The sequence below is a fragment of the Emys orbicularis genome, chromosome 16 (genome assembly GCF_028017835.1).
Source record: "Emys orbicularis isolate rEmyOrb1 chromosome 16, rEmyOrb1.hap1, whole genome shotgun sequence".
Lineage (NCBI taxonomy): Eukaryota > Metazoa > Chordata > Testudines > Emydidae > Emys > Emys orbicularis.
In genome coordinates this window covers 31,153,109-31,166,441 of record NC_088698.1, presented here as the reverse complement: position 1 = coordinate 31,166,441, position 13,333 = coordinate 31,153,109, and the positions used below count along the sequence as shown (strand labels likewise).

Below are 13,333 nucleotides of genomic sequence, written 5' to 3'. Positions count from 1 at the left end.
GAGCTCTATTTACTTCAGTGGGTTTCTGTGTAGCAGTTGGGTTCCTTGTCTGTCAGAGGAGCCTGATATGGGAGAGCCCTATGCATCCTGCTCTGTGCTAGAAGAAATCGCAGAATAAAGACGTCTCTAGCAGAGTGACTGGTGTCTAACTATCCTGACTGTAATTACAATTATAAGAGCTTTGCTGGAAGATGCCAGTTCTGCAGAGCAGTCATACAAGCAAGGGCAAAGTGGGATATTTTCCTCTTACCTCTAACCTCCGCTGAAGTTTACCCAGCTCCCATCTGATGGTGGTGTTCTCCTGGGTCACTTTTTCACGAAGGCTCTTTTCAAACGCTGACTCTCCCAAGGCCTGGGCTAGCTGCATGTCAAACCTGCCACATGTGACACATCCGCATTACTGCTCTACGGACAACAGCCCGGACAGGAACATGACTACCAGGGAGCATTAGCAGGGGAACCGCTCCAAAGGAGAGGGCAAGACAGTGGCAATTAGCATCCACTTGGCCTTGGACTTGCCAAGTGCTTCCGAAGTGAACTCAACTCATCAGGGGCCACATAATAGATCTAGAATCTGCAGAGTGTTGCAATCATTTGGTGAACTGTTAATTACTGCATTTAAGTGGTGGCCTCATGAAATTGAAGGCTCCCGAACAGCAGCTCTGCACATTTAGCCCTTTGCACATACACACCTAAAGCCGCACTCAGCAAAGAGCAGAACATTAACAAGAGCTTTAAGCGGCCATTACTAACGTGAAATACTTTAAAACACTCAGACAGGCAGAGTAAGCCTGTGCATGGAGTCTGCCCTGAACACACACAACATTGCCGGCAGTTCAGAGATCAGCCTCTTGTGCTGACCCTAGGACTCCGCACTGCCCTCTCCGTGCTACGAACCTTGAGATTTCAGAGCACTAATTAGGTGATTAAACTTTCTTGACTTGTTAGTAGATATAGGTCTGACCCAAACCCCTCAGATCTAAACTCAGGATCTGAGGTCCATGGAGATAGTAAAATGAAGGATATTGGCAATGAAATGTTTTGAAAAGAACACAGAGGGAGCCGATAATTCTCTTTTTCTCTGTGCTGTGATGCAGAAGACTCAGTCTTGGTCTCTCACTTCCTTGGGAGGAGGCAGCACCCCACTTCCTTCACAAACATCTCTTTGGCCAAACAATAAGTAGCAGCACTAAAGCGTTTTGCACCCATTTCTTGGCTAGAAAACGGTGGCAGTGGTGCAGGAGTTGGAACATGGGCTCCAGGGCTTCCTTCATCCCACTCAAGGACATACAGGATTTTGCTCCCAGCATGGGGGACTTACACTGTCAGGGGCAAACCCAGGGATCATCACTAATGGTAGATCTTTAATACGTGCAGATCTCCAGGTCCTGGCCACTGCCTCTGAAATGCAAATTCTTTGCTGCATCTCAAGAAGTAGTCACCACCTTTGAGGAAAGGGGGTGCCCATCCTGCCTCACCTTCTCCGTGTCCTTTAAAACGCAGAACGCAGCTCTCTCAAATTTTCCTTACAGAACAATGTTTATAATGGAAATGTGTTATAGTTACACGGCAACAGAACATATTGCCTGGCACAATATCCAACATTCAAAGCAGGTGAAAATAAACAGCTCCACTAGGAATGTCAGCCTCCAAAAGAAAAAACAGTGTTTGAGGCCTACTTTAGGATTCACAATTCGCTTGCTACATGCTATAGGGTGGTTGCCTGGTGCCCTTTAATGGAGATAGTATTTAAACTCTGGGTATCAGAGGAATCACAGCAGCAGCCTCTGCCTTCCATGGGGGTTCCCTTCAGAAGATGTTCCTGATTTCGTGTGACTAGCAGCCTTTGGCTATAAACGAACTTACATGTTGTCGTCTCATTAGTATTCGTCTCAGAAAAGACAATGACTGCCTCACTGGGTCAACAGCTGTCATATTTTCAGAGATCAAAGTAACTCTTGCTTGGAAGGCTTTTTGTGTGAGGGCGTCTTGCTGTCCATTACCCACTTCTTAGGCTCCATCCCCATTTTTAGTGGCTGGATGGCTGGCCGGCCTTGCTTCTGCTTAACACCGATTGCTCTAGGAGCTGACCCCAGTATATAGATCAGAGAGCTGGGGTCCCCAAGAAGGGACAAGTGGTAGGTTGTTGAAATGTTCTGATCTCCTCAGGTTGTTGGCTAGCGCTGAGGTTGCTGGGAAGGTCTTGATCTCAGGATCTGGCACAAAGCCCCTCCCCCCCCCCCACACACATTTTCTTATTGCTTCAATGGAGAAAACCATTGCACCCTGAGAAATGGGGTCTCCTGTTCCCTCTAGCGGCAGGCTGGGTACACCCTGTCCGGCTGCTGAGAGGGAAGGGTCTGGATTCTGTGTGTGCTCGCAGCACAGGGCTGGTGAAGCAGACACTAGTCCCCAGATGAAGGGCTAATCTTTCCAACAGCAAACACAGTCAGAGAAGTTTAAAACAATGGTACAATGTAGGGCTTCTTCCAGGCTGGTGCAGCACTGGAAAAGGAAATGTGGGACAACTGTCAGATAGGGAAGTGATGGTTCCAAAGGCCATGAACACAATACATTTCTAACCCTGCATAATCACTTGGGGAGAAGCTTTTGGGGGCACCTCCGGGCACTGTGGAGCTCAAGGGGATAAGGTATCTCTAGGCCAGCTCTAACGCCAGAGCTGCCTCTGATGGCAGACCCCAAAGCTAGGTCCCCACAATCTTACTTTTTCTGTTTCTTCTCCAGTTCATGATTGCGGCTCTGCAGACTTTCCATCAGGACCCGTGTGTCCTCCAGATCACAGGTCAAGTGTTTGCACTTCCTCTTCATCTGCTGTGCCACCTTCTTGGCACCCTCATAGGTGCTTTGCACCTCACCGAGCTGCAGAGCAAACAGCAATGAGAAATATCAAGCTGAAATTTCTGCTCAGTGATAACTGGGGGGTGAAATTCACCATTTAGGGGATTCCCAACCTGCAACCTGCCTAAGGCCTCAGTCCATCTGAGAGAGAGAGAAGCCTGAACCAAACACCCCAGTCCAAAAGCACCCAGGCTTTGGGGCAAGTCTGGATCCCTGCTCTGAACTTTGCAACCAGTTCACCAACCTCTACGATGGGCTGAACCTGAACCCCAGAACAAAACACCCACTAGATTTGGTGAGAAATTCAGAGCTGAAGCTGAACTTTGCAGCTCAGACCTACTTCTCCTGGCAAAGCTCTCCCAGGCTGAAATGCATCCTGTGCAGACACCAGCATAAGGGCCACCTAGGTGCCACTTAAATCCAACAAGGCCAAGTCACCACCTCCCTGGGGGCTGAAGCGGGACTTATGTGGTGCTAGGCCTTGTGCTAGGGCTCTATCTAGGGACACATTTCGCCGTCCGGAGGTCCCTTTTCCAGCAGCAGTTATTCAGAATGATTTAACCCTTGCTACTCTGTGTCTATGGGGGTGAGTTCAGGATGGCATAAATGCCAGTTTGGACCCAGTCCCCTCATGTCTGCGATATTTAAGAACATTGACTCTCATCTTTGATGTGAAAGGGAGCCTTTTAATTTACTAAAGTGGAAAAACGTTTCTGCTAAGGATCCGCATTGGGCTCGGGAAGAAGAGAAACCCAGAGCGCTCAAGTATGAAGAAGTGGAGTCATTAAAGAATAACTTTAAATAAGCAAAATGTTGAGTTAATGAAGCCTGTAATTCTGAACTAAGTATCTGAAAGCAAATGGGCTGTTTTCTTTCACCCTAGCTCCTTAGAATTAGTTGCAATATTATAACTTTTTAATGTACCGTGAAGGTATTTATTTCTTTATTTTGCTCCTAATGGCGAGTGAGCTGATTTTCTAAGCTGCTGTAAAGAGAGAACCACACTCTCAAAATGCCTCTGTGGCATTGTGAGCTCTTCCTAGAGCTAACATCTGCCCATGAGGCCTATGGCAACGAATACGCCTTGATCAAACATTGGAGAGGTGTGGACTTGGTTTTTAATGTAGTCTAGCACGTCAAATGTCATTCCAGTTACTAAGAAGATGTGGAGATGAAATGTATCAGCTCCTTGATGCAGCTCGAGACATGCGGAGGCTTGGTCATGGCTCAGGGCTGCATGAAGGAGAGGACTCTAGTTCCATTGCCCCAGGACGTTGCTATGTTCAGGTTTCAATTCTTTGCTTTACTTTCTTGACCAGCACAAGCCAAAACGTACAAAAGTGGACAGTGATTTTGGTTGTCTCCATTTTTTGGGTGCTCCACTTGAGACACGGTCCAGGCTGTCTCCCACCCCCAGGGCCTTCTCAGTGCTTCAAGACAAGCACCCACAAAATGGGACAAGCACCCACAAAACAACCTGTCATTTTTTAAAACCGGGGCCACATTTTCCCAACACAACCGGCACTTACTGGGAATTTAAGGCCCTGCAGGTGTGTACGTGTATCTTTTTATGCATATTCACACATTTGACCCATGCTGAATTCTGATGTATTCTTGTGTAAATGCAACTTTACAAAATGGCTTTGTTTTTTTCTCAGATTAACAAAGACTTGGTGATTTTTCTCGGGCGGCAAGAGTGTGACTGGGGAGATGTTATTATTACACATCTAAGAGCACAATCCTACAAACCCTTACTGACCGAAGATATCCTTGCTCACGCAACTAGCCCCATGGAGTTAGATAGGCACAGAGGCGGCCCCAAAACTCTGCAAACAAATTCTAGAGGCTGTGTCAACCCCCATCACTAGTGCCAATGGTTTTACCATGACAACAGATTTCTTCCAGCTCAGGACATTCAGGATGTGAACTTGCTCTCTCCCCTACCCTACCCGAGCAGCTCCCCACTCACGTACCCAACAGAACAGGAACAGCGCTGACCTCTCAGCACTTACCTTTCGCTCCAGCTCTTCCCTACAGTTCAGTTCAGACTCCAGCCTCTCTTCAAGCTGTGCAAGGCGTTTTCGGAGAAACGTGATTTCCGTCTGAGCACAGTCAAATCGCATCTGCCACTCCTCGTCTGTAAGCAGAAAGCGTGCCCAGGTAGCAGCCTGGAACCAGGCAGCAAGCACTCTAAGAAAGCGAATTCCCTTTTGACATGAGTGAAGGGTTGTAGTCAACGAGTCAGCTAGCCAAATGCACCACCTCCAAGACAGTCTGAGAACGCTGGCACGATGCAGGTGCACTGCGCAGTGCTGACCCGTCAAGGACAGAAAAACATCTCTCTCATGGAGTTCATGTGGATCACGAAACTCTCCGGGTACGCGACCCGGCAGTTAAACACCTGCAGCTGGCCTGTGTCAGCTGACTCAGGCTTGGGCTACAAGGCTGTACCACTGCGGTGTAGACATTCGGGCTCAGGTTGGAGCTCTGGCTCTGGGGCCCTTCCCCATCGCAGGATCCCAAAGCCTAGGCTCCAGCCTGAGCCCCCACCTCTACACCACAATTGTACAGCCCTGTAGCCTGAGCCCTGCGAGCCCGTCAGCAGACACAGGCCAGCTGCGGGTGTTTATTGCGGTGTAGGTGTACCCTAGGGAGCTACGCCTTTCCCATCCAGTAACCTCAACTGTGCCCTCGCCACGTCACAAGGGATGTGACTGTCTGTAAAACCCTCTGGTTTAAATACTCCTGACACTTCTGGAGCGTGGAGTCTCCCGGGCAGCAAAGAGAAGCACCAACGGCTACTTGGGCTGACACACTCGCTCTCCATCCTCGCTCGTCCTGCACTCCGAAGCCGTAGCAGCAGTGACGGGAGAAAGGAGATGTCACTCCCGAGCTATGTCAGACCGGGCAATCTAGAGTGACAGATGGCGGCAAATATGCAGCTGGGTTAAAGGTGGTTGGTGGCAAAGTTCTAGGAAGGGAATAGCACTGGGGGTGTCCTGAAACTCCCAACAACCAGACAGATGCAAATGGGGTAAAACTGACAGGACACTGGGGGCCCCATTCAGACCTGGGTTACAGAGGTGCCATCCCCCTGAACACAACAGGGGTGCAGCCATTTACACCCGGTCTGAGTTTGTCTCTGAAGCACATCACTGTTCTTGACGGTTAGTGCTCCCTACCTCCAGCAGCGCCACTTATCCCAATTTCACGCAACTGAAGTTGCTGCTGAGCTTCTTCCAGCTGCTTGTCCACGGACTCCAATTTCTTCTGCACTTGGTCGTATTTACTCTGAAAGGAAGAAGTGGGTCAGCTCCTACCAGCTGCAAGCAAACTGCACAGACCAAATGGAACCAAAACTGTCTTCCCCAGCGCAGCCACACTTCCAGGTGTGATCCTGACAGGAAAGGTCCCACTAGTGCCCACTTTTCCACTATCTCTGGCTTCATCAGAAATAAGAGATTCCAGCCCTGGCAGCTGGACTCACACTGTCAACAGTGAGTGAAACTAAGTATGAAACTGAAATAAATAATAATGATATCATATGCACTCATCCCTAGTGCCTTTCCTCCAGGATTTCCAAGTGTTTCACAGACAAGGGCAAGTGCTGTCTTCACGTTACAGGTGGGGAGCACGGGCCACAGAGAGGAGAAGTGACTTGACCAAGGTCCCAGTGAGTTAGTAGCAGAGATGCATACAAAACTCAGGTCTCTTTCCTCTCAGGCTGTGCTCACACTAGGCCACTCACCCCTTGACTGGCAGCTGCCCAAAGAAGTGAAGGTTCCCAATGTTTCTCACAAGTCTCGGTACGCAATGGCTGGTACTGTGTTTGCCCTGATAACCAGCCCCCAGAGTGCACTTCCCCATCAGCGCAGACTTGAGCCCCATGGCTGGGCACTCTCTGCACAGTCACAGCGCTACTGGTCCAAGTGAAAGGGGGCCGCGCTGCTCAGTGCCGGAGGTGCATGCTGGGCTGCCCTCAGCCAGGAGCTGCTCTGCTGGGGAGAGCACAAACATGCCACCTTGGCCATGGCCAAGCTCTTCAAGCCTGACACTCACCCGCAGTTCTTTTATCTCTCGTGACCCCCGGAGCCGCTCAGCCCGTTCACCTTCTAGGACCTGGCAGGCCGCTTCGCCTTTGAACCGCTCGTCCGAGAGTTCGGTTGTCAAGTCTAAGATCTGGGGGAGCGTAACACAAAGTGAAGTCTGAGCTGGTCAAGCACATCAGCGCTCTTCTAGGGGAAGCCAACAGAGGTGCCTCGATTGGAACAAGAGTCGCTTTGGTCCCTCTCTGCCTATGAACGGAGCCCGGGCTGAGCTGGCGCTATCTGGGTAGCTGACCATGCTCAGTGTCTGAGGCTGGGGCGGCACAACTGACATGAGGAAGACAAGCTACTGACATGTACTAACAGCTGATTTGGTTTCTGAAGCTGCCCCACTTGTTCTCTGCAGACAGGATCAATGCACAGTATTGACTGACTCTCATTCTCCTCCTTGAAACATGCTTGTTACCTCCTCTGGAAGCCTGGCTAGAACCTAAGGCTGCCTTGCGCTGACAAGCTGGGAAGTGCAGTAGCTGGAATTGTCTGAGTGCAGAAGCTCCCTGCGGTAATATTCATTTGTTTGTTTGCTGTACCACCTGCTGCCTCTTATTTGCTCATGCTCAGAACTCTGCTGATTGCACTAGGTTATTTTTTCACCTTCTCTTGTCCTGAAAGACTCAGTAAGAGTTCAGTCTATCCTCCCACAGACCCATACAAACCCACTGGGTCTAGCCCAGTTAATCCAACCTGTACTTTAGCGCCTTGGTCTCGTGTTCTTAGCTCCCTTCCAGTCCCCCAGTTAGCTGTAGTGCAGACTGTGTTATTTACATACAATGATTATTACAGGCGGGGCTGGGAACGCCACGTATTACTGTTGCCAGACACTTCCCTTCACAAGACCCTGTTTTCAGTTGCTTATAACCTTGCCAAACTACAACTGTTTGAGCTGAAATTTTCTATGCCATGTATCTGCCTCACGCTGAATTTTACTGGAATTTTTCAGCCAAAACAGTTCAGCCATTTCCAAGAACAAAGCTGGGGAAAATATGTTTTGCCCACATTAAAAAAAAAATCTGGCGACCTTCTCTTTGAGAGCTCTAGCATCCCCATACTTTGGAGCAGTGATGTGAAATTTGGCAGGTGGGTGGATCTTGTGTCCGGGAGGTGCCTTTGGCTATTCCTGTGGAAAAAGTAGGGGAGGGACGAGGGGAGACAGATCTGACAAGGATCTGGGTGTGGAGGGAGAACTGGGACTAGGACTGGCGACGAGAGGAGAATGGGACTGGGATGACCATCCAGGGATGCGGAAGAGATGGGACAGGGACAGGTTGGAGGGGATGGGGCAGAAGGGTCAAACTTGGTGGAAGTGAGTAGAAGAGTCTGTGCCCACTAGAGCACACTCCCTTTCACAGCCTGAATCCGAGATCCCTGAGTCTCACCATCCCTCTGCCATCAGCAATTATCTGTGAAACCCAATGGCAAAATGCCCCATCCCCTCTAGTTCTGGTCCACATAAAGGATGACAACTTACTACTGCTAACGCTTACTCTGTTAGTTCAAATGGCAGAGGTCTGTATGGAGGAGCTGATGGTTCCAACCCAGCTGATGATCCACATGGGTGCCAATATGATGCCACCTGATGGAATTTTTATTTTTTCAGTTTGTTTTTTAAACCAAGAAAATTGCAACCTTAATAATGTTCTTTTAATGTAGGCTTATGCGTGCAACTAGTTATTTATATTACAGTAACCCCTAAAATGTGCACAGCCCTATGCAGACAGAAAAAGAATGTACCGATTGCAAAAACAGAAAAAAAGCAGGTGCAAGGGATATGGCATACAAGCAATGTGATTGGTTTAATGACTGGCACATGGTCCATTAGTTCCACATCTTTTGTGTGTGTGTGTGTGTGTGTGTGTGTGTGTGTGTACGCCCAACGTTCCCATAAGCCATTACTGACTAAATCAACACAGGGTGGATGGTTGTGATCAACAATCCAATTCAGCACCCAGGGGAAGGGAGGAAGGGAAGGAGCAGTCGATACAGGATTTTCCCCCAGGAAATGCACTTGGCTGCTCTTCCCCAGGGATTGTAGAGAAGAGGGGAAAGCATTGGCCAAGGTTCAGGTCGGAGCTGCCTCTGCTTTGCTCCTTGTGGCTGTGTTTCACACCCTTTGCACAGGCATAGGTGTCAGGCACTGGAGGAAAAGGACCTGCTTCTACAGAACAAGTTGCCATAAATTGGGCATCTCCTCTCTACTTCACACAAACGCCACTTTGGAGTAATTAATTCATTAACATGATCATTACACTGGTGGGAGCCTGGGGACTCCAAACAAAACCTTCAGCCTGTTCCTAGGGGATCTGTGCAAATAACGACAGAAAACCATCTCTGCCGAGAGAGCAAAATCATTCTTTGCTGCTCACATGAAAACATCGTCATCCCCGAAGTGAACACTCATTATTTGCCTGATCAATTTACTGACGCATCCTCAGCCGCTGAGCATGTGCAATACAGTGTTACGTGCGTGCCCATGTGCACACGCTCTGTGACCTCAATCCCGAGCCCCACTCCAGTTGGTAGGAGCCAGGATGAAACCCTGGCTCCACGGAAGTCAATAGTCAAACTCTAACTGACTTCCGTGGAGCCAGGGTTTCTCCCGGACCTCGCTCCCTGGCTGGAGGAGAGCCATTAGCTGCCTCTTATGTAACCCCCTCTCCCCTGCAAAGAGTCATGCCGGGAATTCTGCCAGGAAGAGGAAGACAGGCTGGAGGACACTTTGCGCTGGTTATCCCCCAGCTGGCCTTTGGGGCCACAGCCAGATAGGCCTCATATAGAGCAGTTCTGGGGCTGAACCAGCTCCAACTGCAAACGACACCCTCCCTTCTGCCCCTTGAGCTGTGCCCAGTGGATACTCAGGACAGCTGAGGGCTGAGGCTACACATGGTCATGAGTTACACACTGGAAAGCAACTAGCTGTTGGAGCAAAATATTTTCATGCAATTTGCCCATTGCGGAAACCATCTGACATCGACTGGGTGCTGCGATTAGGGTTAATCAGGTTTCCGCACTGCTCTCACTGCTCAGGCTGACCAGGGTTAAATTCCAGTTGAAATAATCAGCATGTGGCTACAGGAATAAGACATTAACTGAGAGTGGGATTTCCCCTTTCTGCAATGTCTGTCTGACCAGGATCTGGCCCTGCAATCAGACCTGGCTGACTGGTTCCCTTGGAGGCAGCTGGAAGGCTCCAGAAGTAGAAGTTCCAAACAGATCATTGACTCTTACAAACTGTCCAGAAAAATCAGAAAAGATGGAAACATGCAGGTTTACAACGATTTTCCTTTCCCTATTTGACAGCCTCCCGGACAGCCTTTTAAGGCACTTTACAGCTTGCAGGAGGGCTGTACAAGCGGCTCCAGCAGTGGAACAAGTGTAGCTTCGGGAAGTGAATTCAATCTGGGACAACGCAGGATCTATAGATAGGCGGCTCAGAGACCTGGCGAGTAGCAAGGGCCAGGTGGTTATTCATCTCACATACTCCCAATGTGGAGCCAAGTCTGGGACCAGAGTGCAGACTCCTACATTCTGCCCAAGCCAAGCCCTATTTTGTCCTCGGTACATCTCCCAGCCCCTTCTTTCTGAAGCAGAATAACTCTGCCCCCAGCTGCTGTCTCCAGAATCCTGATATCTGCTCCAATGCTTCCGCCTTTTTAACATCCCCAGCTCCCAACGGGGTCACACTCTGTGCCCACAGATTGGTGGGCTATTTTACTGCTTGTCTCCTCCTCTCCTTGTTAGCATTTGTTCCATTAAACTAAGCTACTTCTGGTATCTGCAGACATAGGCGCTGGAACTGGGGGTGCTGCCGCAGCCCCTGGCTTGAAGTGGTTTCCTTCATATCCAGGGTTTACAGTTTGGTTCAATGGCTCTCAGCACCCGCACTACACAATCTGTTCCACCCCTGCTGTCTGCAGAGGTTGCTGAGACTGCAGTCTGGAGAGTGAGATGAGAACGTGTTACATTTGTGTACAATTTCTAGTTTGATCAGAGTCCTTGTCAGGAGGCTGGATTCCATCCGTGAGGCCGTTTCTCAGCACCCGAATACCCCGTGTCTTTGGTGAGCTGTGACCACAGGGGACTGCTGCCACTTCCTCACTACCCTTCACTTTGGTTGCGTAGCTGTTACCCTGCCCCTTGCAGCCAGTCAATGAGGTTGCAAACCAGTGGGGGATCTGTGTGGGGGGGGCAGGGGGGAGACAAAGGGGCCGGAGCCAGAGATGTGTGAGCACTAGAGCAGACACGAGAGGAAATGCGAACAGAGCATTCAATGCTGAGAAGTAGATTTGTGATGGCATTTATTAAAGGGGCATCAAAGTGGCCCATGATGAAGCTGTTTTTGAGACACTGGCCCTATGAGGTGGATGATACCGGAGAACTCTGTTAACACTGTTCATGCTCATTGTGTCGGCCGCTGGGGCTCCAGCAGCACACAGCCCATCCCTCTTACATGAACTGGTTACCTGCCAGTTACTTCTAATCTCATGGTCTGTCAGCTGGCATCAGTACCAGGACCTCAAAATAACAGGGAGCCTTTAAAATTGCTCAGCAGCCAAAATAATGGCAGGCAGCGTACAACGATTCTCCCATCTGCTAGGAGAGAAAACACCCATCCCCCCTCAGATATCCTAATAGAGAACAGCAAAAGCTGCCGGCTTCCCAAATGGCCCATTTCATGCACCTGACCTGATAAAATTAATCAGTGGGTAATTTTCTTGGTAGATTAAATATAAAATCAACTCTTCAAGGATTGTTAACCCATGTTCAAAAATGACAACATGAGGGTTTTCAGAACCCAGCTCTCCCGACTCCCAGTCGGGCTGGAGAGGAGGACAGGAGAGAGGAGCTGGATGTGGACAGGCATCACAGTATTCTCTCTAAACGATCTGCAAGGTACTGACAGGGAGACAACTGGCACGAGCCCAGACGTGTTTAATACACCAGCAGGTTTTAGACTTGTCTGACTCCTCACAGAGCCAGTACAATTCAACTTCAATCTTTTGGGACACATCTTAATTTGTAATTGTGATCTAATAAAACCGTATAGGAAAGAGGCACAAAGAGTTAATTTGTCAGGGTTTACCTTGCTTTCCAACAGTTCTGTGTTCTGCCGAAGTTCACTACGTGACTGCTCTGATTTTTCGAGCTTTCTTCTTAGTGCTGCAAGCTCCTCCTAAATAAAATTGCCAAACACAAACTTAGAGTTCTAGCCTCCTTTATTTATTTATAAATCTAGCTTTTCTGTTAAAAATAAGTGGGAGAGACATAATTACCTTATTAAGAAAATTTACTGGGCAAGTTTAAGGGCTGATCGCTGTTAATTGCTTGGAATGTGGTTTCTGACACTAATTTAAAAGGAGGGAACATCAGCTTTGGTATATGCACAGCACACATTTAATTAGAAAGAAGCAAACCTCAGACGCTTTGGATGAGCATCCGAGTGCCTGAATGCTGCTTATCTAATAAATATTCTTGAAACCCCGGCCAGCTATCAGGCAGGAACAGCTGCGAAGACACACACACACACACACTTGTGAGATCCCAGCATTTCCTCTTGTCAGGCAGGTTAACAATATTGCAAGAAGAGCTTTGCCTTGCAGTGTCTTGACCGTTTGATGTCCAATGTTGAACAGAACCAGAGTGTGCAGAGACATGGTTAAATGCAGACACCAAAGGGCAGCAGGGCCTTTAGGAACCTCCAACAAGTTTTGAGGGATAAGCAAAGGCTTGGGTCAGTTTTCATTTTATCTGACCCAGCTCACACATCCCTAGTTCAAACCTATTAAGGGAGGAGGAGGAACAGCCAAAGCCAAGGAAGATATGCTGAGGGCTTAGCACAAGCCACAAACTGTGGCTACATCTACACTACAGGGGGGGGTCGATTTAAGATACGCAAATTCAGCTACACGAATAGCGTAGCTGAATTCGACGTATCGCAGCCGACTTACCCCGCTGTATGGACGGTGGCAAAATCGACCTCTGCGGCTTCCTGTCGACGGCGCTTACTCCCACCTTCGCTGGTGGAGTAAGAGCGTCGATTCGGGGATCGATTGTTGCGTCCCGATGGGACGCGATAAATCGATCCCCGAGAGGTCGATTTCTACCCGCCGATTCAGGCGGGTAGTGTAGACCTAGCCTGTGAGAAAGATTGAAAGCTGGTTTTACCGGGGCAGTGAGTACCAGTTGAAATAGCTGGTACTAAATCACTGGGCCAAATGGAGCTATGGTTGGAGCAGGCATCACTCCACGGACATCAGAGAGCTGAGCCTGGTCTGTCAGGGGTGAATGTGGCCTGCTAGCCCTGTTCAGCACTGCAGAGCCCAGTGTTTGGCAGCCAGAAATCAGCTGCTGTACGTGGTCCCTCCATGGCC

At 49.2% G+C, this 13,333-nt stretch overlaps 1 protein-coding gene across 1 annotated transcript in view; it reads right to left on the bottom strand.

Annotated features, from left to right (window-relative positions):
- Nucleotides 1–13,333, bottom strand: part of MYO18B (myosin XVIIIB) — a 186,471-nt gene that overhangs the window by 87,005 nt on the left and 86,133 nt on the right. The window contains exons 24-29 of the mRNA XM_065417569.1: nt 12,046–12,135; nt 6,919–7,038; nt 6,042–6,150; nt 4,872–4,996; nt 2,726–2,880; nt 251–374 (exon numbers count right to left, since the gene is read on the bottom strand). Of these exons, the coding sequence (XP_065273641.1) occupies nt 251–374; nt 2,726–2,880; nt 4,872–4,996; nt 6,042–6,150; nt 6,919–7,038; nt 12,046–12,135 (723 nt within the window). The remainder of the gene's footprint in view (nt 1–250; nt 375–2,725; nt 2,881–4,871; nt 4,997–6,041; nt 6,151–6,918; nt 7,039–12,045; nt 12,136–13,333) is intronic.